General features: G+C 41.3%; 1 protein-coding gene across 1 annotated transcript in view; it reads right to left on the bottom strand.

Moving 5' to 3' along the window:
* The window catches only part of LOC129830586 (mucin-2-like), a 33,778-nt gene that overhangs the window by 6,286 nt on the left and 2,480 nt on the right, over positions 1 to 25,012 (bottom strand). Inside the window, exons 8-52 of the mRNA XM_055893150.1 lie at positions 24,634 to 24,772; positions 23,307 to 23,762; positions 22,573 to 22,796; positions 22,360 to 22,402; positions 20,938 to 21,932; positions 18,799 to 18,947; positions 18,477 to 18,607; positions 18,323 to 18,384; positions 18,069 to 18,169; positions 17,815 to 17,902; positions 17,050 to 17,198; positions 16,733 to 16,857; positions 16,579 to 16,640; positions 16,325 to 16,425; positions 16,071 to 16,158; positions 12,134 to 12,282; positions 11,811 to 11,941; positions 11,657 to 11,718; positions 11,403 to 11,503; positions 11,149 to 11,236; positions 10,384 to 10,532; positions 10,061 to 10,191; positions 9,905 to 9,966; positions 9,651 to 9,751; positions 9,397 to 9,484; positions 8,632 to 8,780; positions 8,309 to 8,439; positions 8,153 to 8,214; positions 7,899 to 7,999; positions 7,645 to 7,732; positions 6,880 to 7,028; positions 6,557 to 6,687; positions 6,401 to 6,462; positions 6,147 to 6,247; positions 5,893 to 5,980; positions 5,128 to 5,276; positions 4,805 to 4,935; positions 4,649 to 4,710; positions 4,395 to 4,495; positions 4,141 to 4,228; positions 3,375 to 3,523; positions 3,052 to 3,182; positions 2,898 to 2,959; positions 2,644 to 2,744; positions 2,390 to 2,477 (exon numbers count right to left, since the gene is read on the bottom strand). Coding sequence (XP_055749125.1) covers positions 2,390 to 2,477; positions 2,644 to 2,744; positions 2,898 to 2,959; positions 3,052 to 3,182; positions 3,375 to 3,523; positions 4,141 to 4,228; positions 4,395 to 4,495; positions 4,649 to 4,710; positions 4,805 to 4,935; positions 5,128 to 5,276; positions 5,893 to 5,980; positions 6,147 to 6,247; positions 6,401 to 6,462; positions 6,557 to 6,687; positions 6,880 to 7,028; positions 7,645 to 7,732; positions 7,899 to 7,999; positions 8,153 to 8,214; positions 8,309 to 8,439; positions 8,632 to 8,780; positions 9,397 to 9,484; positions 9,651 to 9,751; positions 9,905 to 9,966; positions 10,061 to 10,191; positions 10,384 to 10,532; positions 11,149 to 11,236; positions 11,403 to 11,503; positions 11,657 to 11,718; positions 11,811 to 11,941; positions 12,134 to 12,282; positions 16,071 to 16,158; positions 16,325 to 16,425; positions 16,579 to 16,640; positions 16,733 to 16,857; positions 17,050 to 17,198; positions 17,815 to 17,902; positions 18,069 to 18,169; positions 18,323 to 18,384; positions 18,477 to 18,607; positions 18,799 to 18,947; positions 20,938 to 21,932; positions 22,360 to 22,402; positions 22,573 to 22,796; positions 23,307 to 23,762; positions 24,634 to 24,772 — 6,099 coding nt within the window. The remainder of the gene's footprint in view (positions 1 to 2,389; positions 2,478 to 2,643; positions 2,745 to 2,897; positions 2,960 to 3,051; positions 3,183 to 3,374; positions 3,524 to 4,140; positions 4,229 to 4,394; positions 4,496 to 4,648; positions 4,711 to 4,804; positions 4,936 to 5,127; positions 5,277 to 5,892; positions 5,981 to 6,146; positions 6,248 to 6,400; positions 6,463 to 6,556; positions 6,688 to 6,879; positions 7,029 to 7,644; positions 7,733 to 7,898; positions 8,000 to 8,152; positions 8,215 to 8,308; positions 8,440 to 8,631; positions 8,781 to 9,396; positions 9,485 to 9,650; positions 9,752 to 9,904; positions 9,967 to 10,060; positions 10,192 to 10,383; positions 10,533 to 11,148; positions 11,237 to 11,402; positions 11,504 to 11,656; positions 11,719 to 11,810; positions 11,942 to 12,133; positions 12,283 to 16,070; positions 16,159 to 16,324; positions 16,426 to 16,578; positions 16,641 to 16,732; positions 16,858 to 17,049; positions 17,199 to 17,814; positions 17,903 to 18,068; positions 18,170 to 18,322; positions 18,385 to 18,476; positions 18,608 to 18,798; positions 18,948 to 20,937; positions 21,933 to 22,359; positions 22,403 to 22,572; positions 22,797 to 23,306; positions 23,763 to 24,633; positions 24,773 to 25,012) is intronic.

Genomic DNA, 25,012 nt, shown 5'->3' with positions numbered 1-25,012 from the left:
TGGATGGTAACCTGAACAACCTCTATAAACTCAATCTGGCCAATTTGTTGCAAAAGGTGGAGGGTGACCTTTGTAAATGGATGGACTTACCTCTCACTCTACTGGGTAGAATCAATGTAATTAAAATGAATGTCCTGCCCAGATTTCTATATATGTTTCAATCTCTCCCTATCCCTGTTCCCGCAGCATTCTTTTCCTCTCTCGACAAGATGACCAGACGGTTTATCTGGCACGGCAAAACCCCTAGGGTTGGCCTGGATAAACTGACCCTTGATTACAGTCAAGGGGGCTTAAACCTCCCCAACTTTAGAATGTACTACTGGGCAGCGCAGTCTAGGTTTCTGGCTCAGAGGTTTGACAAGGGTCCCTCTCCCTCATGGTTGAACATTGAAAAGCTTGAGGTAAATGATGACACTGGGGCAGAATTGTTTTACAAATGGGACAGAAAATCTATAAAAACCATCACAGACAACCCTTTAATCATACATTCTGTCCTGGCATGGGGCAAACTACATGAGCTGTTCGGACGAGGGGGATTCCTTTCCCCTAAAACCCCTTTATGGAACAATAGATTGATTCCTATGTTTTTCCAGAATAGTAACTTTAGACCATGGTCTGATAGGGGGATCACCCTTCTGGAGCATTGTTACGAGGAGGGAGTTCTTATGTCTTTTGATCAGCTGAAACAGAAATACCACTTGCCTACAAGGGACTTCTTTAGCTACCTACAACTACGAAACTTTATTAGGGTGTCTCTCAAGGGACAATGGAACCTACCTAAGATGTCACCTATTGAACAACTCTGCCACGCAGACCAACCACTGTTCAAGACCATTTCCCGTGTTTACGATGCTCTTATGTCAGGACTAACACTGCCTGGGCTAGATAAACCCCGACTTAGATGGGAAAAAGATCTGGGTATTGATCTCGATGAGGGTCTATGGAGTGACCTATGCAGGGATGGTGTTACATCCACATTGAACTCCAGATACAGACTGATTCAGTTTAATTTCCTCCATCAGCTTTATATCACCCCATCTAGACTGCACAAGTTCAACCCTGATATCTCCTCCCTATGTTTTAGATGTGGCTCAGATGAAGGAACATTCCTCCATTCCACTTGGCAGTGTTCAAAACTACACAGTTTCTGGCAGGGGGTATGCGATACCATATCCTCAATTCATGGGGTTGCATTCCCTCTAGACCCGGAGGTCTGTCTACTGGGCAACTTTACTAACACCAATCTTAGGCAAAGCCATACTATAAAGCTAACAGAAATATTGTTAGCGATTGCCAAGAAATGTATCGCCTTGAAATGGAAATTGGATTCCCCCCTGCCAGTTGCAATGTGGCTATCAGAAGTTAATAGTTGTATCCCACTGGAGAAAATTACTTACCGCTTGAGGAATAAGTTAAATACATTTTACAGAACTTGGCAACCTTTTATTGACTATATGGAGAATCTCCCCCCACATCACATTGAATGAACCTCTAGATTATCCTTATATAATGTTTCACACGTAACGTATAATATGTAGCCTACGGCAGGTGACCTTATGATCCAATGTCTCATTATTATTTTTATTTTTTATTGTATGTCTGTATATATAATTATAATTTGTTTTATTTTTTCTTTCTTTGTTACGCTCATCTGTTATTGTCACTTTGTCCTATTGTTGTCTAATATCTTGTCATGTTTGTCTTGAATGTTGTTAATTGGAAAATGCAAAAATAAAATACTTAAAAAAAAAAAAAAAAGACATTAACATGTAGTGTGTGTGTGTGTGTGTGTGTGTGTGTGTGTGTGTGTGTGTGTGTGTGTGTGTGTGTGTGTGTGTGTGTGTGTGTGTGTGTGTGTGTGTGTGTGTGTGTGTGTGTGTGTGTGCATATGTCAGTTACACATACATGTCAGTACATACACACTAGTATGTCACAGGGGAGAGGTGTTGTGCTGTGAGGTGTTACTTCATTCGTTTTTTGTTGTAGTACAAAAAGTATAAATGATATCTAAAATATTTTCTCAAGCTATTTAAGTTGGGGATGTCTGCACATTTGAAAGTTAGTTCCCTGTGTATAGCTTAAAGTGTTGAAGTGCTAGAGCGGGCTAAATAAATCTAATCATTAGATGAAAAATGTAAGAAATCTAGTGGTCTTGCCTTCAGTAAGCACATTAATAATAATGGATTAGATTTATATTGCGCCTTTTGACCGATTGATGTACTCAAAGAGCTTTTCTAAAGAAAGGTTGACATTTTGGATGCTTTCATTAAAACATCAGTAGTTAACAACACAAGCATGGATATACATGGTTCATTGTTGCAAAGGTTCCTTGATTGACAAAGTGTTCATTGAATTGTATGAAATAATTATAATAAATGATCTTGCTTACCTAGTTGTTGATGTCACTGAAGTCAAAAGAGTAGGAAGTGGTGTGGTGCTGGTAGTTGTTGTTGGGGCAACAGTGGTGGTCAGGAGACCTAGAAAATAAATGAAAATACATTTTAGAGGGATTATAAACTTGTAATATGTCATATAACATAGTGTTTTCGAGATTGAGTATTATACACGTTACATGGTGTTTGATAACTCACTGTCATAAAAAAAGATAGAAATGATAACCGTATGGTAACAAAAGCAGCATACCTGAGACTTTTAAGACTTCCTGTAGAAAACTACTAGGGTGGTTGACATCTTCCTCTTTGTATACATACGTCACGTTTGCCGTGATTTCAGTGCCATCATCACTGTGGACGTGAAAATGGGTTTTGTGTGAGAGTTAAACATGTTTCCTTCATCCTGTTTAGCTGTAAAAGCAGCAGCTAAATGAAATCTGCAGAAATTCTAAAGAGTGCAGTTGAGAAAGATGGGTTGGTTCAAGGATATGACGTTGTACTTACATTAATTTGGCGATGGGAAATTGAAACTGTTTGCCTTCTGGTTCACTGAGAACCTTATGGAGCTAAAAGGGGACAAAACATCAAGTTGTCAATTACTATCATGACCTGAACATGACCATGGATGTATCTTATGTGTAGAAGTACAGTATCTTACTAGTCTGTTAATTGAATCCTGTATCTGGATCTCGGTCTCATTGGTGAGTGTGAGTCTATTACTTAGAGACTCCTGGGTTACATTGGTTATTTTGAAACCAAGGTCGATGGCAAATGAAGTATCTGTAAGTTCTGTGAGCACACAAAAAAATGGTCACAATAGCAACAGATCAAATGAACTGCTACAATTTAGGAGTTTCAACAGCATTAAAAAACATTCAAGAAGTATTTAGATAGCAGGAGCAGTTGGATGTTTACTTATTAAGAAATGATTTTAGAGAGTGGAAATAAATGTCTTCATGAAGCCTAATTTGTTGAACTCACTGATATAAGTTGCATTCTGGAAGGTGGTTTGAGTGGTCGTGAATTGAGGAGACAATTGCTTCTCGACGGCACCAAGGACATCATCCTCAGTGGGGACTGGTGTTTTGACCTTGAATATCAGTTTAACAAAAACCCCCACTGTGCCGAATCTAAGAGAAAATAATAATACATGGAAAATTACATATCCTAAAGAAAATCTGTGTGCTTGCTAGCTTGTCTTAAAGTATTCATGGTTGTAAAATAAGTTATAGTAGAGGCAGTCACTGCAAGAGTAATAGTAGTGACTGGTTATAATTGGAAAAAGTAGGTAGATGGAAAGATTGATTGATGGATAAGGATTGGATAGGATCGGATAGGATAGCCTGAACATATGAAAGTTGGTTCGGTCTCTCTAGCTTGAACGGTACGAGTTACTATTATTTTGGGTGGGTTATTATATGCTAATTCCTACTCATTTAAATTGTTTTAGTTTAGAAAGTTTAGAAAATGTTAAAATAATTAGAAAAAGAACGTAAGACATCTAGTTGTCTTGCCTTCAGCAAGCACATTACTAATAATGGATTGGATTTATATTGCTCCTTTTGACCGATTGATGTACTCAAAGAGCTTTTCTAAAGAAAGGTTAACATTTTGGATGCTTTCATTAAAACATCAGTAGTTAACGACACAAGCATGGATGTACATGGTTCATTGTTGCAAAGGGTCCTTCATTGACAAAGTGTTCATTGAATTGTATGAAATAATTATAATAAATGATGTTGCTTACCTAGTTGTTGATGTCACTGAAGTCAAAAGGGTAGGAAGTGGTGTGGTGCTGGTAGTTGTTGTTGGGGCAACAGTGGTGGTCAGGAGACCTAGAAAATAAATGAAAATACATTTTAGAGGGATTATAAACTTGTAATATGTCATATAACATAGTGTTTTCGAGATTGAGTATTATACACGTTACATGGTGTTTGATAACTCACTGTCATAAAAAAAGATAGAAATGACAACTGTATGGTAACAAAAGCAGCATACCTGAGACTTTTAAGACTTCCTGTAGAAAACTACTAGGGTGGTTGACATCTTCCTCTTTGTATACATACGTCACGTTTGCCGTGATTTCAGTGCCATCATCACTGTGGACGTGAAAATGTGTTTTGTGTGAGAGTTAAACATGTTCCCTTCATCCTGTTTAGCTGTACAAGCAGCAGCTAAATGAAATCTGCAGAAATTCTAAAGAGTGCAGTTGAGAAAGATGGGTTGGTTCAAGGATATGACGTTGTACTTACATGAATTTGGCGATGGGAAATTGAAACTGTTTGCCGTCTGGTTCACTGAGAACCTTATGGAGCTAAAAGGGGACAAAACATCAAGTTGTCAATTACTATCATGACCTGAACATGACCATGGATGTATCATATGTGTAGAAGTACAGTATATCTTACTAGTTTGTTAATTGAATCCTGGATCTGGATCTCGGTCTCATTGGTGAGTGTGAGTCTATTACTTAGAGACTCCTGGGTTACATTGGTTATTTTGAAACCAAGGTCGATGGCAAATGAAGTATCTGTAAGTTCTGTGAGCACACAAAAAAATGGTCACAATAGCAACAGATCAAATGAACTGCTACAATTTTGGAGTTTCAACAACATTAAAAAACATTCAAGAAGAATTTAGATAGCAGGAGCAGTTGAATGTTTACTTATTAAGAAATTATTTTAGAGAGTGGAAATAAATGTCTTCATGAAGCCTAATTTGTTGAACTCACTGATATAAGTTGCATTCTGGAAGGTGGTTTGAGTGGTCGTGAATTGAGGAGACAGTTGCTTCTTGACGGCACCAAGGACATCATCCTCAGTGGGGACTGGTGTTTTGACCTTGAATATCAGTTTAACAAAAACCCCCACTGTGCCGAATCTAAGAGAAAATAATAATACATAGAAAATTACATATCCTAAAGAAAATCTGTGTGCTTGCTAGCTTGTCTTAAAGTATTCATGGTTGTAAAGTAAGTTTTAGTAGAGGCAGTCACTGCAAGAGTAATAGTAGTGACTGGTTATAATTGGAAAAAGTAGGTAGATGGAAAGATTGATTGATGGATAGCATAGGATAGGATCGGATAGGATAGCCTGAACATATGAAAGTTGGTTCGGTCTCTCTAGCTTGAACGGTACGAGTTACTATTATTTTGGGTGGGTTATTATATGCTAATTCCTACTCATTTAAATTGTTTAAGTTTAGAAAGTTTAGAAAATGTTAAAATAATTAGAAAAAGAATGTAAGACATCTAGTTGTCTTGCCTTCAGCAAGCACATTAATAATAATGGATTGGATTTATATTGCGCCTTTTGACCGATTGATGTACTCAAAGAGCTTTTCTAAAGAAAGGTTAACATTTTGGATGCTTTCATTAAAACATCAGTAGTTAACGACACAAGCATGGATATACATGGTTCATTGTTGCAAAAGGTCCTTCATTGACAAAGTGTTCATTGAATTGTATGAAATAATTATAATAAATGATGTTGCTTACCTAGTTGTTGATGTCACTGAAGTCAAAAGGGTAGGAAGTGGTGTGGTGCTGGTAGTTGTTGTTGGGGCAACAGTGGTGGTCAGGAGACCTAGAAAATAAATGAAAATACATTTTAGAGGGATTATAAACTTGTAATATGTCATATAACATAGTGTTTTCGAGATTGAGTATTATACACGTTACATGGTGTTTGATAACTCACTGTCATAAAAAAAGATAGAAATGACAACCGTATGGTAACAAAAGCAGCATACCTGAGACTTTTAAGACTTCCTGTAGAAAACTACAAGGGTGGTTGACATCTTCCTCTTTGTATACATACGTCACGTTTGCCGTGATTTCAGTGCCATCATCACTGTGGACGTGAAAATGGGTTTTGTGTGAGAGTTAAACATGTTCCCTTCATTCTGTTTAGCTGTACAAGCAGCAGCTAAATGAAATCTGCAGAAATTCTAAAGAGTGCAGTTGAGAAAGATGGGTTGGTTCAAGGATATGACGTTGTACTTACATGAATTTGGCGATGGGAAATTGAAACTGTTTGCCGTCTGGTTCACTGAGAACCTTATGGAGCTAAAAGGGGACAAAACATCAAGTTGTCAATTACTATCATGACCTGAACATGACCATGGATGTATCATATGTGTAGAAGTACAGTATATCTTACTAGTCTGTTAATTGAATCCTGTATCTGGATCTCGGTCTCATTGGTGAGTGTGAGTCTATTACTTAGAGACTCCTGGGTTACATTGGTTATTTTGAAACCAAGGTCGATGGCAAATGAAGTATCTGTAAGTTCTGTGAGCACACAAAAAAATGGTCACAATAGCAACAGATCAAATGAACTGCTACAATTTAGGAGTTTCAACAACATTAAAAAACATTCAAGAAGAATTTAGATAGCAGGAGCAGTTGAATGTTTACTTATTAAGAAATTATTTTAGAGAGTGGAAATAAATGTCTTCATGAAGCCTAATTTGTTGAACTCACTGATATAAGTTGCATTCTGGAAGGTGGTTTGAGTGGTCGTGAATTGAGGAGACAGTTGCTTCTTGACGGCACCAAGGACATCATCCTCAGTGGGGACTGGTGTTTTGACCTTGAATATCAGTTTAACAAAAACCCCCACTGTGCCGAATCTAAGAGAAAATAATAATACATGGAAAATTACATATCCTAAAGAAAATCTGTGTGCTTGCTAGCTTGTCTTAAAGTATTCATGGTTGTAAAGTAAGTTTTAGTAGAGGCAGTCACTGCAAGAGTAATAGTAGTGACTGGTTATAATTGGAAAAAGTAGGTAGATGGAAAGATTGATTGATGGATAGCATAGGATAGGATCGGATAGGATAGCCTGAACATATGAAAGTTGGTTCGGTCTCTCTAGCTTGAACGGTACGAGTTACTATTATTTTGGGTGGGTTATTATATGCTAATTCCTACTCATTTAAATTGTTTAAGTTTAGAAAGTTTAGAAAATGTTAAAATAATTAGAAAAAGAATGTAAGACATCTAGTTGTCTTGCCTTCAGCAAGCACATTAATAATAATGGATTGGATTTATATTGCGCCTTTTGACCGATTGATGTACTCAAAGAGCTTTTCTAAAGAAAGGTTGACATTTTGGATGCTTTCATTAAAACATCAGTAGTTAACGACACAAGCATGGATGTACATGGTTCATTGTTGCAAAGGGTCCTTCATTGACAAAGTGTTCATTGAATTGTATGAAATAATTATAATAAATGATGTTGTTTACCTAGTTGTTGATGTCACTGAAGTCAAAAGGGTAGGAAGTGGTGTGGTGCTGGTAGTTGTTGTTGGGGCAACAGTGGTGGTCAGGAGACCTAGAAAATAAATGAAAATACATTTTAGAGGGATTATAAACTTGTAATATGTCATATAACATAGTGTTTTCGAGATTGAGTATTATACACGTTACATGGTGTTTGATAACTCACTGTCATAAAAAAAGATAGAAATGACAACTGTATGGTAACAAAAGCAGCATACCTGAGACTTTTAAGACTTCCTGTAGAAAACTACTAGGGTGGTTGACATCTTCCTCTTTGTATACATACGTCACGTTTGCCGTGATTTCAGTGCCATCATCACTGTGGACGTGAAAATGTGTTTTGTGTGAGAGTTAAACATGTTCCCTTCATCCTGTTTAGCTGTACAAGCAGCAGCTAAATGAAATCTGCAGAAATTCTAAAGAGTGCAGTTGAGAAAGATGGGTTGGTTCAAGGATATGACGTTGTACTTACATGAATTTGGCGATGGGAAATTGAAACTGTTTGCCGTCTGGTTCACTGAGAACCTTATGGAGCTAAAAGGGGACAAAACATCAAGTTGTCAATTACTATCATGACCTGAACATGACCATGGATGTATCATATGTGTAGAAGTACAGTATATCTTACTAGTCTGTTAATTGAATCCTGTATCTGGATCTCGGTCTCATTGGTGAGTGTGAGTCTATTACTTAGAGACTCCTGGGTTACATTGGTTATTTTGAAACCAAGGTCGATGGCAAATGAAGTATCTGTAAGTTCTGTGAGCACACAAAAAAATGGTCACAATAGCAACAGATCAAATGAACTGCTACAATTTAGGAGTTTCAACAACATTAAAAAACATTCAAGAAGAATTTAGATAGCAGGAGCAGTTGAATGTTTACTTATTAAGAAATTATTTTAGAGAGTGGAAATAAATGTCTTCATGAAGCCTAATTTGTTGAACTCACTGATATAAGTTGCATTCTGGAAGGTGGTTTGAGTGGTCGTGAATTGAGGAGACAGTTGCTTCTTGACGGCACCAAGGACATCATCCTCAGTGGGGACTGGTGTTTTGACCTTGAATATCAGTTTAACAAAAACCCCCACTGTGCCGAATCTAAGAGAAAATAATAATACATGGAAAATTACATATCCTAAAGAAAATCTGTGTGCTTGCTAGCTTGTCTTAAAGTATTCATGGTTGTAAAGTAAGTTTTAGTAGAGGCAGTCACTGCAAGAGTAATAGTAGTGACTGGTTATAATTGGAAAAAGTAGGTAGATGGAAAGATTGATTGATGGATAGCATAGGATAGGATCGGATAGGATAGCCTGAACATATGAAAGTTGGTTCGGTCTCTCTAGCTTGAACGGTACGAGTTACTATTATTTTGGGTGGGTTATTATATGCTAATTCCTACTCATTTAAATTGTTTAAGTTTAGAAAGTTTAGAAAATGTTAAAATAATTAGAAAAAGAATGTAAGACATCTAGTTGTCTTGCCTTCAGCAAGCACATTAATAATAATGGATTGGATTTATATTGCGCCTTTTGACCGATTGATGTACTCAAAGAGCTTTTCTAAAGAAAGGTTAACATTTTGGATGCTTTCATTAAAACATCAGTAGTTAACGACACAAGCATGGATATACATGGTTCATTGTTGCAAAGGGTCCTTCATTGACAAAGTGTTCATTGAATTGTATGAAATAATTATAATAAATGATGTTGCTTACCTAGTTGTTGATGTCACTGAAGTCAAAAGGGTAGGAAGTGGTGTGGTGCTGGTAGTTGTTGTTGGGGCAACAGTGGTGGTCAGGAGACCTAGAAAATAAATGAAATCACATTTTAGAGGGATTATAAACTTGTAATATGTCATATAACATAGTGTTTTCGAGATTGAGTATTATACACGTTACATGGTGTTTGATAACTCACTGTCATAAAAAAAGATAGAAATGACAACCGTATGGTAACAAAAGCAGCATACCTGAGACTTTTAAGACTTCCTGTAGAAAACTACTAGGTTGGTTGACATCTTCCTCTTTGTATACATACGTCACGTTTGCCGTGATTTCAGTGCCATCATCACTGTGGACATGAAAATGGGTTTTGTGTGAGAGTTAAACATGTTCCCTTCATCCTGTTTAGCTGTACAAGCAGCAGCTAAATGAAATCTGCAGAAATTCTAAAGAGTGCAGTTGAGAAAGATGGGTTGGTTCAAGGATATGACGTTGTACTTACATGAATTTGGCGATGGGAAATTGAAACTGTTTGCCGTCTGGTTCACTGAGAACCTTATGGAGCTAAAAGGGGACAAAACATCAAGTTGTCAATTACTATCATGACCTGAACATGACCATGGATGTATCATATGTGTAGAAGTACAGTATATCTTACTAGTTTGTTAATTGAATCCTGTATCTGGATCTCGGTCTCATTGGTGAGTGTGAGTCTATTACTTAGAGACTCCTGGGTTACATTGGTTATTTTGAAACCAAGGTCGATGGCAAATGAAGTATCTGTAAGTTCTGTGAGCACACAAAAAAATGGTCACAATAGCAACAGATCAAATGAACTGCTACAATTTAGGAGTTTCAACAGCATTAAAAAACATTCAAGAAGAATTTAGATAGCAGGAGCAGTTGAATGTTTACTTATTAAGAAATTATTTTAGAGAGTGGAAATAAATGTCTTCATGAAGCCTAATTTGTTGAACTCACTGATATAAGTTGCATTCTGGAAGGTGGTTTGAGTGGTCGTGAATTGAGGAGACAGTTGCTTCTTGACGGCACCAAGGACATCATCCTCAGTGGGGACTGGTGTTTTGACCTTGAATATCAGTTTAACAAAAACCCCCACTGTGCCGAATCTAAGAGAAAATAATAATACATGGAAAATTACATATCCTAAAGAAAATCTGTATGCTTGCTAGCTTGTCTTAAAGTATTCATGATTGTAAAGTAAGTTTTAGTAGAGGCAGTCACTGCAAGAGTAATAGTAGTGACTGGTTATAATTGGAAAAAGTAGGTAGATGGAAAGATTGATTGATGGATAGCATAGGATAGGATCGGATAGGATAGCCTGAACATATGAAAGTTGGTTCGGTCTCTCTAGCTTGAACGGTACGAGTTACTATTATTTTGGGTGGGTTATTATATGCTAATTCATACTCATTTAAATTGTTTTAGTTTAGAAAGTTTAGAAAATGTTAAAACAATTAGAAAAAGAATGTAAGAAATCTAGTTGTCTTGCCTTCAGCAAGCACATTAATAATAATGGATTGGATTTATATTGCGCCTTTTGACCGATTGATGTACTCAAAGAGCTTTTCTAAAGAAAGGTTGACATTTTGGATGCTTTCATTAAAACATCAGTAGTTAACGACACAAGCATGGATATACATGGTTCATTGCTGCAAAGGTTCCTGGATTGACAAAGTGTTAATTGAATTGTATGAAATAATTATCATAAATGATGTTGCTTACCTAGTTGTTGATGTCACTGAAGTCAAATGGGTAGGAAGTGGTGTGGTGCTGGTAGTTGTTGTTGGGGCAACAGTGGTGGTCAGGAGACCTAGAAAATAAATGAAAGTACATTTTAGAGGGATTATAAACTTGTAATATGTCATATAACATAGTGTTTTCGAGATTGAGTATTATACACGTTACATGGTGTTTGATAACTCACTGTCATAAAAAAAGATAGAAATGACAACCGTATGGTAACAAAAGCAGCATACCTGAGACTTTTAAGACTTCCTGTAGAAAACTACTAGGGTGGTTGACATCTTCCTCTTTGTATACATACGTCACGTTTGCCGTGATTTCAGTGCCATCATCACTGTGGACGTGAAAATGGGTTTTGTGTGAGAGTTAAACATGTTCCCTTCATCCTGTTTAGCTGTACAAGCAGCAGCTAAATGAAATCTGCAGAAATTCTAAAGAGTGCAGTTGAGAAAGATGGGTTGGTTCAAGGATATGACGTTGTACTTACATGAATTTGGCGATGGGAAATTGAAACTGTTTGCCGTCTGGTTCACTGAGAACCTTATGGAGCTAAAAGGGGACAAAACATCAAGTTGTCAATTACTATCATGACCTGAACATGACCATGGATGTATCATATGTGTAGAAGTACAGTATCTTACTAGTCTGTTAATTGAATCCTGTATCTGGATCTCGGTCTCATTGGTGAGTGTGAGTCTATTACTTAGAGACTCCTGGGTTACATTGGTTATTTTGAAACCAAGGTCGATGGCAAATGAAGTATCTGTAAGTTCTGTGAGCACACAAAAAAATGGTCACAATAGCAACAGATCAAATGAACTGCTACAATTTAGGAGTTTCAACAACATTAAAAAACATTCAAGAAGAATTTAGATAGCAGGAGCAGTTGAATGTTTACTTATTAAGAAATTATTTTAGAGAGTGGAAATAAATGTCTTCATGAAGCCTAATTTGTTGAACTCACTGATATAAGTTGCATTCTGGAAGGTGGTTTGAGTGGTCGTGAATTGAGGAGACAGTTGCTTCTTGACGGCACCAAGGACATCATCCTCAGTGGGGACTGGTGTTTTGACCTTGAATATCAGTTTAACAAAAACCCCCACTGTGCCGAATCTAAGAGAAAATAATAATACATGGAAAATTACATATCCTAAAGAAAATCTGTGTGCTTGCTAGCTTGTCTTAAAGTATTCATGGTTGTAAAGTAAGTTTTAGTAGAGGCAGTCACTGCAAGAGTAATAGTAGTGACTGGTTATAATTGGAAAAAGTAGGTAGATGGAAAGATTGATTGATGGATAGCATAGGATAGGATCGGATAGGATAGCCTGAACATATGAAAGTTGGTTCGGTCTCTCTAGCTTGAACGGTACGAGTTACTATTATTTTGGGTGGGTTATTATATGCTAATTCCTACTCATTTAAATTGTTTAAGTTTAGAAAGTTTAGAAAATGTTAAAATAATTAGAAAAAGAATGTAAGACATTGTCACGCCCTGGCCTTAGTATTATTGGTTTTCTTTATTATTTTAGTTAGGTCAGGGTGTGACATGGGGAATGTTTTTGTTTTGTTGGTTTTGGGTGTTGTTTATGGTAAAGGGGTTGTGTATAGTATATGGGTTTGTGTGGAGTACAGGTTTCTAGTATTGTCTATGTATGTTTAGTTGTCTAGGAGAGTCTATGGTTACCTGAATGAGTTCCCAATTAGAGACAGCTGATTTCGGTTGTCTCTGATTGGGAGCCTTATTTAGGGTAGCCATAGGCTCTCATTGGTTGTGGGTAATTGTCTATGTAAGAACGTTAGTAGCCTGTATGTTTGTGCACAACGTTTGTAGCTTCACGGTCGTTTTGTTGTTTTGTTAAAGTGTTTTTGTGTCGTGTTCATCTTCATGTTATAATTAAAGAAGATGGCTTATTTTCCAACTGCTGCATTTTGGTCCGTTAATCCGCCACACGATCGTGACTGAATTACTCACCATAGGACCAAGCGGCATGACCAGCGGCAACAGGAGCAATACAAGGATTTATGGACATGGGAGGAAATTTTAGACCGGGAGGTACCAGGAGAATATAACCGCCCCAAAGCTGAGCTGGAGGCAGCGAAAGCAGAGAGGCGGCGATATGAGGAGCTAGCTCGGAGGCAGGAAAAGGAACCTACAAAGGATCTGGGTTACACTACGTGGGAGGAGATCGACAGGTGGGCGATCAACCCAGGGAGAGTGCCGGAGCCCGCCTGGGATTCTCTGGCGCAGTGCGAGGAGGGATACCGGCGAATGGAGGCAGCACGACGAAGCGGTAGGAAGCCTGTGGGAAAACCCAAAAAATTTCTTTGGGGGGGGATTAAAGGGAGAGTGGCGAAGTCAGGTAGGAAACCTGCGCCTACTCCCTGTAATTACCGTGGAGAGCGAGAGTACGGGCAGACACCGTGTTACGCAGTAGAGCGCACGGTGTCTCCTGTACGTGTGCATAGCCCGGTGCGGGTTATTCCACCTCCCCGCACTGGCAGGGCTAGATTGAGTATTGAGCCGGATGTCATGAAGCCGGCCCTACATATCTGGCCACCAGTGCGTCTCCTCGGGCCGGTTTACATGGCACCAGCCTTACGCATGGTGTTCCCGGTTCGCCTACATAGCCCGGTGCGGGTTATTCCACCTCCCCGCACTGGTCGGGCAACGGGGAGCATTCAACCAGGTAAGGTTGGTCAGGCTCAATGCTCAAGGGAGCCAATACGCCTGCACGGTCCGGTATTTCCGGCGCCACCTCCCCGCCCCAGTTCAGTGCCACCAGTGCCTACACCACGTAACAGGCTTCCAGTGTGTCTCCAGAGCCCTGTTCCTCCTCCACGCACTCGTCCTATGGTGCGTGTCTCCAGCCCGGTATCACCAATTCCGGCACCACGCACTAAGCCTCTTGTGCGTCTCCAGAGTCCTGTGCATCCTGTTGCTGCTCCCCGCATTAGCCCTGAGATGCGTGTCCCCAGTCCGGTACCACCAGTTCCGGCCCCACGCACTAGGCCTAATGTGCGTCCCCAGGGTCCAGTATGCCCTGTTCCTGCTCCCCGCACTAGCCCTGAGATGCGTGTCCCCAGCCCGGTGCCACCAGTCCCGGCACCACGCACCAGGCCTACAGTGCGCCTCAGCCGGCAGGAGTCTGCCGTCTGCACAGCAATGACTGAACTGCCCGTCTCCCCAGCGCCATCTGAGCCATCCGTCTCCCCAGCGCCATCTGAGCCATCCGTCTCCCCAGCGCCATCTGAGCCATCCGTCTCCCCAGCGCCATCTGAGCCATCCGTCTGCAATGAGCCTGCAAAGCCGCCCGTCTGCCATGAGCCTGCAAAGCCGCCCGTCTGCCATGAGCCCACTGAGCCGTCCGCCAGACAGGAGCCGCTAGAGCCGCCAGCCAGACAGGAGCCGCTAGAGCCGTCCGTCAGACAGGATCTGCCAGAGCCGCCAACCAGACAGGATCTGCCAGAGCCGCCAACCAGACAGGAGCAGCCAGATCCGCCAACCAGACAGGAGCAGCCAGATCCGTCAGCTAGCCATGAGCAGCCAGATCCGTCAGCCAGCCATGAGCAGCCAGATCCGTCAGCTAGCCATGAGCAGCCAGATCCGTCAGCTAGCCATGAGCAGCCAGATCCGTCAGCTAGCCATGAGCAGCCAGATCCGTCAGCTAGCCATGAGCAGCCAGATCCGTCAGCTAGCCATGAGCAGCCAGATCCGTCAGCTAGCCATGAGCAGCCAGATCCGTCAGCCAGCCATGGGCCATCCCTCAGTCCGGAGCTGCAGTCCCTCAGTCCGGAGCTGCAGTCCCTCAGTCCGGAGCTGCCATTCCTCAGTCCGGAGCTGCCCCTTACCCTGGTGCTGCCCCTTACCCTGGTGCTGCCCCTTACCCTGGTACTGCCCCTGACCCTGGTACTGTCCCTGACCCTAGTATTGCCCCTGACCCTGGTACTGCCTCTTACCCTGGTACTGCCCCTTAGTCCGGAACTGCCCCTGAATGCAATGGGGTTAAGGTGGAGGGGGGTCGTTTGGAGGAAGCCTAGGAGGTGTTTAGGTACTGTGGTGACGTGGGGACCGCGACCAGAGCCGGAGCCGCCACCGTGGATGGAAGCCCACCCAGACCCTCCCCTAGACTGTGTATGGTGCGCCCGGAGTTCGCGCCTCAAGGGGGGGGTTATGTCACGCCCTGGCCTTAGTATTATTGGTTTTCTTTATTATTTTAGTTAGGTCAGGGTGTGACATGGGGAATGTTTTTGTTTTGTTGGTTTTGGGTGTTGTTTATGGTAAAGGGGTTGTGTATAGTATATGGGTTTGTGTGGAGTACAGGTTTCTAGTATTGTCTATGTATGTTTAGTTGTCTAGGAGAGTCTATGGTTACCTGAATGAGTTCCCAATTAGAGACAGCTGATTTCGGTTGTCTCTGATTGGGAGCCTTATTTAGGGTAGCCATAGGCTCTCATTGGTTGTGGGTAATTGTCTATGTAAGAACGTTAGTAGCCTGTATGTTTGTGCACAACGTTTGTAGCTTCACGGTCGTTTTGTTGTTTTGTTAAAGTGTTTTTGTGTCGTGTTCATCTTCATGTTATAATTAAAGAAGATGGCTTATTTTCCAACTGCTGCATTTTGGTCCGTTAATCCGCCACACGATCGTGACAGACATCTAGTTGTCTTGCCTTCAGCAAGCACATTAATAATAATGGATTGGATTTATATTGCGCCTTTTGACCGATTGATGTACTCAAAGAGCTTTTCTAAAGAAAGGTTAACATTTTGGATGCTTTCATTAAAACATCAGTAGTTAACGACACAAGCATGGATATACATGGTTCATTGTTGCAAAGGGTCCTTCATTGACAAAGTGTTCATTGAATTGTATGAAATAATTATAATAAATGATGTTGCTTACCTAGTTGTTGATGTCACTGAAGTCAAAAGGGTAGGAAGTGGTGTGGTGCTGGTAGTTGTTGTTGGGGCAACAGTGGTGGTCAGGAGACCTAGAAAATAAATGAAAATACATTTTAGAGGGATTATAAACTTGTAATATGTCATATAACATAGTGTTTTCGAGATTGAGTATTATACACGTTACATGGTGTTTGATAACTCACTGTCATAAAAAAAGATAGAAATGACAACCGTATGGTAACAAAAGCAGCATACCTGAGACTTTTAAGACTTCCTGTAGAAAACTACTAGGGTGGTTGACATCTTCCTCTTTGTATACATACGTCACGTTTGCCGTGATTTCAGTGCCATCATCACTGTGGACGTGAAAATTTGTTTTGTGTTAGAGTTAAACATGTTCCCTTCATCCTGTTTAGCTGTACAAGCAGCAGCTAAATGAAATCTGCAGAAATTCTAAAGAGTGCAGTTGAGAAAGATGGGTTGGTTCAAGGATATGACGTTGTACTTACATGAATTTGGCGATGGGAAATTGAAACTGTTTGCCGTCTGGTTCACTGAGAACCTTATGGAGCTAAAAGGGGACAAAACATCAAGTTGTCAATTACTATCATGACCTGAACATGACCATGGATGTATCTTATGTGTAGAAGTACAGTATCTTACTAGTCTGTTAATTGAATCCTGGATCTCGGTCTCATTGGTGAGTGTGAGTCTATTACTTAGAGACTCCTGGGTTACATTGGTTATTTTGAAACCAAGGTCGATGGCAAATGAAGTATCTGTAAGTTCTGTGAGCACACAAAAAAATGGTCACAATAGCAACAGATCAAATGAACTGCTACAATTTAGGAGTTTTAACAGCATTAAAAAACATTCAAGAAGAATTTAGATAGCAGGAGCAGTTGAATGTTTACTTATTAAGAAATGATTTTAGAGAGTGGAAACAAATGTCTTCATGAAGCCTAATTTGTTGAACTCACTGATATAAGTTGCATTCTGGAAGGTGGTTTGAGTGGTCGTGAATTGAGGAGACAGTTGCTTCTTGACGGCACCAAGGACATCATCCTCAGTGGGGACTGGTGTTTTGACCTTGAATATCAGTTTAACAAAAACCCCCACTGTGCCGAATCTAAGAGAAAATAATAATACATGGAAAATTACATATCCTAAAGAAAATCTGTGTGCTTGCTAGCTTGTCTTAAAGTATTCATGGTTGTAAAGTAAGTTTTAGGAGAGGCAGTCACTGCAAGAGTAATAGTAGTGACTGGTTATAATTGGAAAAAGTAGGTAGATGGAAAGATTGATTGATGGATAGCATAGGATAGGATCGGATAGGATAGCCTGAACATATGAAAGTTGGTTCGGTCTCTCTAGCTTGAACGGTACGAGTTACTATTATTTTGGGTGGGTTATTATATGCTAATTCCTACTCATTTAAATTGTTTTAGTTTAGAAAGTTTAGAAAATGTTAAAATAATTAGAAAAAGAATGTAAGAAATCTAGTTGTCTTGCCTTCAGCAAGCACATTAATAATAATGGATTGGATTTATATTGCGCCTTTTGACCGATTGATGTACTCAAAGAGCTTTTCTAAAGAAAGGTTGACATTTTGGATGCTTTCATTAAAACATCAGTAGTTAACGACACAAGCATGGATGTACATGGTTCATTGTTGCAAAGGGTCCTTCATTGACAAAGTGTTCATTGAATTGTATGAAATAATTATAATAAATGATGTTGCTTACCTAGTTGTTGATGTCACTGAAGTCAAAAGGGTAGGAAGTGGTGTGGTGCTGGTAGTTGTTGTTGGGGCAACAGTGGTGGTCAGGAGACCTAGAAAATAAATGAAAATACATTTTAGAGGGATTATAAACTTGTAATATGTCATATAACATAGTGTTTTCGAGATTGAGTATTATACACGTTACATGGTGTTTGATAACTCACTGTCATAAAAAAAGATAGAAATGACAACCGTATGGTAACAAAAGCAGCATACCTGAGACTTTTAAGACTTCCTGTAGAAAACTACTAGGGTGGTTGACATCTTCCTCTTTGTATACATACGTCACGTTTGCCGTGATTTCAGTGCCATCATCACTGTGGACGTGAAAATGGGTTTTGTGTGAGAGTTAAACATGTTCCCTTCATTCTGTTTAGCTGTACAAGCAGCAGCTAAATGAAATATGCAGAAATTCTAAAGAGTGCAGTTGAGAAAGATGGGTTGGTTCAAGGATATGACGTTGTACTTACATGAATTTGGCGATGGGAAATTGAAACTGTTTGCCGTCTGGTTCACTGAGAACCTTATGGAGCTAAAAGGGGACAAAACATCAAGTTGTCAATTACTATCATGACCTGAACATGACCATGGATGTATCTTATGTGTAGAAGTACAGTATCTTACTAGTCTGTTAATTGAATCCTGTATCTGGCTTTCGGTCTCATTGGTGAGTGTGAGTCTATTACTTAGAGACTCCTGGGTTACATTGGTTATTTTGAAACCAAGGTCGATGGCAAATGAAGTATCTGTAAGTTCTGTGAGCACACAAAAAATGGTCACAATAGCAACAGATCAAATGAACTGCTACAATTGAGGAGTTTCAACAACATTAAAAAACATTCAAGAAGAATTTAGATAGCAGGAGCAGTTGAATGTTTACTTATTAAGAAATAATTTTAGAGAGTGGAAGTAAATGTCTTCATTGAGCCTAATTTGTTGAACTCACTGATATAAGTTGCATTCTGGAAGGTGGTTTGAGTGGTCGTGAATTGAGGAGACAGTTGCTTCTTGACGGCACCAAGGACATCATCCTCAGTGGGGACTGGTGTTTTGACCTTGAATATCAGTTTAACAAAAACCCCCACTGTGCCGAATCTAAGAGAAAATAATAATACATGGAAAATTACATATCCTAAAGAAAATCTGTGTGCTTGCTAGCTTGTCTTAAAGTATTCATGATTGTAAAGTAAGTTTTAGTAGAGGCAGTCACTGCAAGAGTAATAGTAGTGACTGGTTATAATTGGAAAAAGTAGGTAGATGGAAAGATTGATTGATGGATAGCATAGGATAGGATCGGATAGGATAGCCTGAACATATGAAAGTTGGTTCGGTCTCTCTAGATTGAACGGTACGAGTTACTATTATTTTGGGTGGGTTATTATATGCTAATTCATACTCATTTAAATTGTTTTAGTTTAGAAAGTTTAGAAAATGTTAAAATAATTAGAAAAAGAATGTAAGAAATCTAGTTGTCTTGCCTTCAGCAAGCACATTAATAATAATGGATTGGATTTATATTGCGCCTTTTGACCGATTGATGTACTCAAAGAGCTTTTCTAAAGAAAGGTTGACATTTGGATGCTTTTATTAAAACATCAGTAGTTAACAACACAAGCATAGATATACATGGTTCATGGTTGTAAAAGTTTCTTGATTGACAGTGTTAATGGAATTGTATGAAAAAAATATTCTAAATTATCTTGCTTACCTAGTTGTTGATGTCACTGAAGCCATAGAAGTTGTGTTATAATTTGCAGTTCTGGTTGTCGAGGTAGGAAGTACAATTGCGGTTGTATTTGTAGGTGCTGCATTTGTAGTCGTTGTTGTAGAATGAGAACTACCAGTTGTGGGAGTGCTTGTAGGACCTGCAGTATTAATTGTTGTAATAGGAGCAACATTGATGGCGGTGGTTGTAAGAGCTGGAGTTGCGATTGTTGGAGTTGTCATTATTGTATTTGTATTTGTAGTTGTCATTATTGCAGTTGAAGTTTTGGTTGTCGTTGTAGAAGCTACAATTGTGGTGGTTATAGGAGCTGCCGTTATAGTTGTGGTAGTAGGAGCATTTATGGTGCTGATGGTAGTAGGGACAGTGGAAGTTCTTGTAAAAGCTGTAGTTGTGATTATTTTAAGAGCAGCAGTTGTCATAGTTGGTGCTGCATTTGTATTGGTCATAAGAGCTACAGTTGTTGTTGTAGGAGATGTAGTGGTCGTTGGAGCAGCAGTTGGTTTACTTAGAGCTGCAGTAGTTGTCGTAGATGCAGCTGCTGTGGTTGACAGAGAAGCTACTGTTGTAGCAGGAGCTGCAGTTGTGAAAGGTGAGGTAAGTACAGCAGGTGTAGCGGCAGTAGGAGCTACAGTTGTAGGAACTGCAGGTGTTGTAGTAGGTGCTGTTGTTGTGGTTGTCGTAGGAGCTGAAGTTGAAGCTGTTATAGAAGGTGCTGCAGTCGTTGTGGGAGCTACAGTTGTTGTAGTTAGGGCTGCAGTGGTTGTCGTAGGGGCAGCTGCTGTGGTTGAAGTAGATGCTAAAGTTGTAGTAGGAGCTGCAGTTGTCGTGGAAGCTACAGTTGTTGTAGGTGTTGCTGTTGTGGTTGTCGTAGGAGCTGAAGTTGTAGTTGTTGTAGAAGGTGCTGCAGTCGTTGTGGTTGTAAGAACAGCAGTTGTTGTAGTAGGAGCTGCAGTGGCTGTCGTGGTAGGTTCTGCAGTCGTAGCAGTCGTAGGTTCTGTCGGAGTAGGTTCTGGAGATGTAGTGGTCGTTGGAGCAGCAGTTGTTTTAGTTAGATCTGCAGGGGTTATCGTAGAGGCAGCTGCTGTAGATGATATTGAAGCAAAAGTTGTTGTAGTAGGAGCTGCATTTGTGATTGTTGTAGTACGTACAGCAGGTGTATTGGTAGCAGGAGCTACAGTTGTAGGAACTGCAGGTGTTGTAGTAGGTGCTGCAGTGGCTGTCATGTTAGGTTCTGCAGTCGCATCAGTCGTAGGAGTAGGTTCTGTCATAGTAGATTCTGGAGATGTAGTGGTCGTTGGAGCAGCAGTAGTTTTAGTTGGATCTGCAGTGGTTATCGTAGAGGCAGCTGCTTTGGTTGACATAGAAGCTACAGTTGTTGTAGCAGGAGAATCAGTTGCGATTGTTGTAGTAAGTACAGCTGGTGTAGTGGTCGTGGCTGCTAGAGTTGTAGGAACTACAGGTGTTATAGTAGGTGCTGTTGTTGCGGTTGTCGTAGGAGCTGAAGTTGTAGTTGTTGTAGAAGGTGCTGCAGTTGTCGTGGGAGCTACAGTTGTTGTAGGTGTTGCTGTTGTGGTTGTCGTAGGAGCTGAAGTTGTAGTTGTTGTAGAAGGTGCTGCAGTCGTTGTGGTCGTAAAAACAGCAGTTGTTGTAGTAGGAGCTGCACTGGTTGTCGTAGTAGGTTCTGGAGTTGTAGTGGTCGTAGGAGCAGCATTTGTTGCAGTTAGGGCTGCAGTGGTTGCCGTAGGGGCAGCTGCTGTGGTTGAAGTAGATTCTAAAGTTGTTGTAGGAGCTGCAGTTGTCGTGGAAGCTACAGTTGTTGTAGTAGGAGCTGCACTGGTTGTCGTAATAGGTTCTGGAGTTGTAGTGGTCGTTGGAGCAGCAGTTGTTGTAGTTAGAGCTGCAGTAGTTGTCGTAGAGGCAGCTGCTGTGGTTGACGTAGAAGCTACAGTTGTTGCAGCAGGAGCTGTAGTTATGATTGCTGTAGTAAGCACAACAGGTGTAGTGGTCGTGGGAGCTACAGTTGTAGGAACTGCAGGTGTTGTAGTAGGTGCTGTTGTTGCGGTTGTCGTAGGAGCTGAAGTTGAAGCTGTTGTAGAAGGTGCTGCAGCCATTGTGGTCGTAAGAACAGCAGTTGTTGTAGTAGGAGCTGCATTGGTTGTCGTAGTAGGTTCTGGAGTTGTAGTGGTCGAAGGAGCAGCAGTTGTTGCAGTTAGGGCTGCAGTGGTTGTTGTAGGGGCAGCTGCTGTGGTTGAAGTAGATGCTAAAGTTGTTGTAGGAGCTGCAGTTGTCGTGGAAGCTACAGTTGTTGTAGGTGTTGCTGTTGTGGTTGTCGTAGGGGCTGAAGTTGTAGTTGTTGTAGAAGGTGCTGCACTAGCAGTGGTTGTAAGAATAGCAGTTGTTGTAGCAGGAGCTGCAGTGGTTGTCGTAGTAGGTTCTGGAGTTGTAGTGGTCGTTGGTGCAGCAGGTGTTGTAGTTAGAGCTGCAGTGGTTGTCATATAGGCAGCTGCTGTGGTTGAAGTAGATTCTAAAGTTGTTGTAGGAGCTGCAGGTGTCGTGGAAGCTACAGTTGTTGTAGATGTTGCTGTTGTGGTTGTCGTAGGAGCTGAAGTTGTAGTTGTTGTAGAAGGTGCTGCAGGCTCAGTGGTTGTAAGAATAGCAGTTGTTGTAGCAGGAGCTGCAGTGGTTGTCGTAATAGGCTCTGGAGTTGTAGTGGTTATTGGAGAAGCAGGTGTTGTAGTTAGAGCTGCAGTGGTTGTCGTAGAGGCAGCTGCTGTGGTTGACATAGAAGCTACAGTTGTTGCAGCAGGAGCTGTAGTTGGGATTGCTGTAGTAAGCACAACATGTGTATTGGTCGTGGGAGCTACAGTTGTAGGAACTGCAGGTGTTGTAGTAGTTTCTGTTCTTGCGGTTGTCGTAGGAGCTGAAGTTGAAGCTGTTGTAGAAGGTGCTGCAGCCATTGTTGTTGTAAGAACAGAAGTTGTTGTAGTAGGAGCTGCACTGGTTGTCGTAGTAGGTTCTGGAGTTGTAGTGGTCGAAGGAGCAGCAGTTGTTGTAGTTAGGGCTGCAGTGGTTGTCGTAGGGGCAGCTGCTGTGGTTGAAATAGATTCTAAAGTTTTTGTAGGAGCTGCAGTTGTCGTGGAAGCTACAGTTGTTGAAGGTGTTGCTGTTGTGGTTGTCGTAGGAGCTGAAGTTGTAGTTGTTGTCGAAGGTGCTTCAGTCTCAGTGGTTGTAAGAATAGCAGTTGTTGTAGCAGGAGCTGCAGTGGTTGTCGTAATAGGTTCTGGAGTTGTAGTGGTCGTTGGTGCAGCAGGTGTTGTAGTTAGAGCTGCAGTGGTTGTCGTAGAGGCAGCTGCTGTGGTTGACATAGAAGCTACAGTTGTTGCAGCAGGAGCGGTAGTTGTGATTGCTGTAGTAAGCACAACAGGTGTAGTGGTCGTGGGAGCTACAGTTGTAGGAACTGCAGGTGTTGTAGTAGGTGCTGTTGTTGCGGTTGTCGTAGGAGCTGAAGTTGAAGCTGTTGTAGAAGGTGCTGCAGCCATTGTTGTTTTAAGAACAGAAGTTGTTGTAGCAGGAGCTGCAGTGGTTGTCGTAATAGGTTCTGGAGTTGTAGTGGTCGTTGGTGCAGCAGGTGTTGTAGTTAGAGCTGCAGTGGTTGTCATATAGGCAGCTGCTGTGTTTGAAGTAGATTCTAAAGCTGTTGTAGGAGCTGCAGGTGTCGTGGAAGCTACAGTTGTTGTAGGTGTTGCTGTTGTGGTTGTCGTAGGAGCTGAAGTTGTAGTTGTTGTAGAAGGTGCTGCAGCCATTGTTGTTGTAAGAACAGAAGTTGTTGTAGTAGGAGCTGCAGTGGTTGTCGTAGTAGGTTCTGGAGTTGTAGTGGTCGAAGGAGCAGCAGTTGTTGTAGTTAGGGATGCAGTGGTTGTCGTAGGGGCAGCTGCTGTGGTTGAAATAGATTCTAAAGTTGTTGTAGGAGCTGCAGTTGTCGTGGAAGCTACAGTTGTTGAAGGTGTTGCTGTTGTGGTTGTCGTAGGAGCTGAAGTTGTAGTTGTTGTCGAAGGTGCTGCAGTCTCAGTGGTTGTAAGAATAGCAGTTGTTGTAGCAGGAGCTGCAGTGGTTGTCGTAATAGGTTCTGGAGTTGTAGTGGTTATTGGAGAAGCAGGTGTTGTAGTTAGAGCTGCAGTGGTTGTCGTAGAGGCAGCTGCTGTGGTTGACATAGAAGCTACAGTTGTTGCAGCAGGAGCTGTAGTTGTGATTGCTGTAGTAAGCACAACAGGTGTAGTGGTCGTGGGAGCTACAGTTGTAGGAACTGCAGGTGTTGTAGTAGGTGCTGTTGTTGCGGTTGTCGTAGGAGCTGAAGTTGAAGCTGTTGTAGAAGGTGCTGCAGCCAATGTTGTTTTAAGAACAGAAGTTGTTGTAGTAGGAGCTGCACTGGTTGTCGTAGTAGGTTCTGGAGTTGTAGTGGTCGAAGGAGCAGCAGTTGTTGCAGTTAGGGCTGCAGTGGTTGTCGTAGGGGCAGCTGCTGTGTTTGAAGTAGATTCTAAAGTTGTTGTAGGAGCTGCAGTTGTCGTGGAAGCTACAGTTGTTGTAGGTGTTGCTGTTGTGGTTGTCGTAGGGGCTGAAGTTGTAGTTGTTGTAGAAGGTGCTGCACTAGCAGTGGTTGTAAGAATAGCAGTTGTTGTAGCAGGAGCTGCAGTGGTTGTCGTAATAGGTTCTGGACTTGTAGTGGTTGTTGGTGCAGCAGGTGTTGTAGTTAGAGCTGCAGTGGTTGTCATATAGGCAGCTGCTGTGTTTGAAGTAGATTCTAAAGCTGTTGTAGGAGCTGCAGGTGTCGTGGAAGCTACAGTTGTTGTAGGTGTTGCTGTTGTGGTTGTTGTAGGAGCTGAAGTTGTAGTTGTTGTAGAAGGTGCTGCAGGCTCAGTGGTTGTAAGAATAGCAGTTGTTGTAGCAGGAGCTGCAGTGGTTGTCGTAATAGGTTCTGGAGTTGTAGTGGTTATTGGAGAAGCAGGTGTTGTAGTTAGAGCTGCAGTGGTTGTCGTAGAGGCAGCTGCTGTGGTTGACATAGAAGCTACAGTTGTTGCAGCAGGAGCTGTAGTTGGGATTGCTGTAGTAAGCACAACATGTGTATTGGTCGTGGGAGCTACAGTTGTAGGAACTGCAGGTGTTGTAGTAGGTTCTGTTCTTGCGGTTGTCGTAGGAGCTGAAGTTGAAGCTGTTGTAGAAGGTGCTGCAGCCATTGTTGTTGTAAGAACAGAAGTTGTTGTAGTAGGAGCTGCACTGGTTGTCGTAGTAGGTTCTGGAGTTGTAGTGGTCGAAGGAGCAGCAGTTGTTGCAGTTAGGGCAGCAGTGGTTGTCGTAGGGGCAGCTGCTGTGTTTGAAGTAGATTCTAAAGTTGTTGTAGGAGCTGCAGTTGTCGTGGAAGCTACAGTTGTTGTAGGTG

This window comes from Salvelinus fontinalis, chromosome 32, assembly GCF_029448725.1.
Source record: "Salvelinus fontinalis isolate EN_2023a chromosome 32, ASM2944872v1, whole genome shotgun sequence".
Taxonomy (NCBI): domain Eukaryota; kingdom Metazoa; phylum Chordata; class Actinopteri; order Salmoniformes; family Salmonidae; genus Salvelinus; species Salvelinus fontinalis.
The sequence above is the reverse complement of the archived record's forward strand: the minus strand, read 5'-3'. Positions and strand labels throughout refer to the sequence as shown.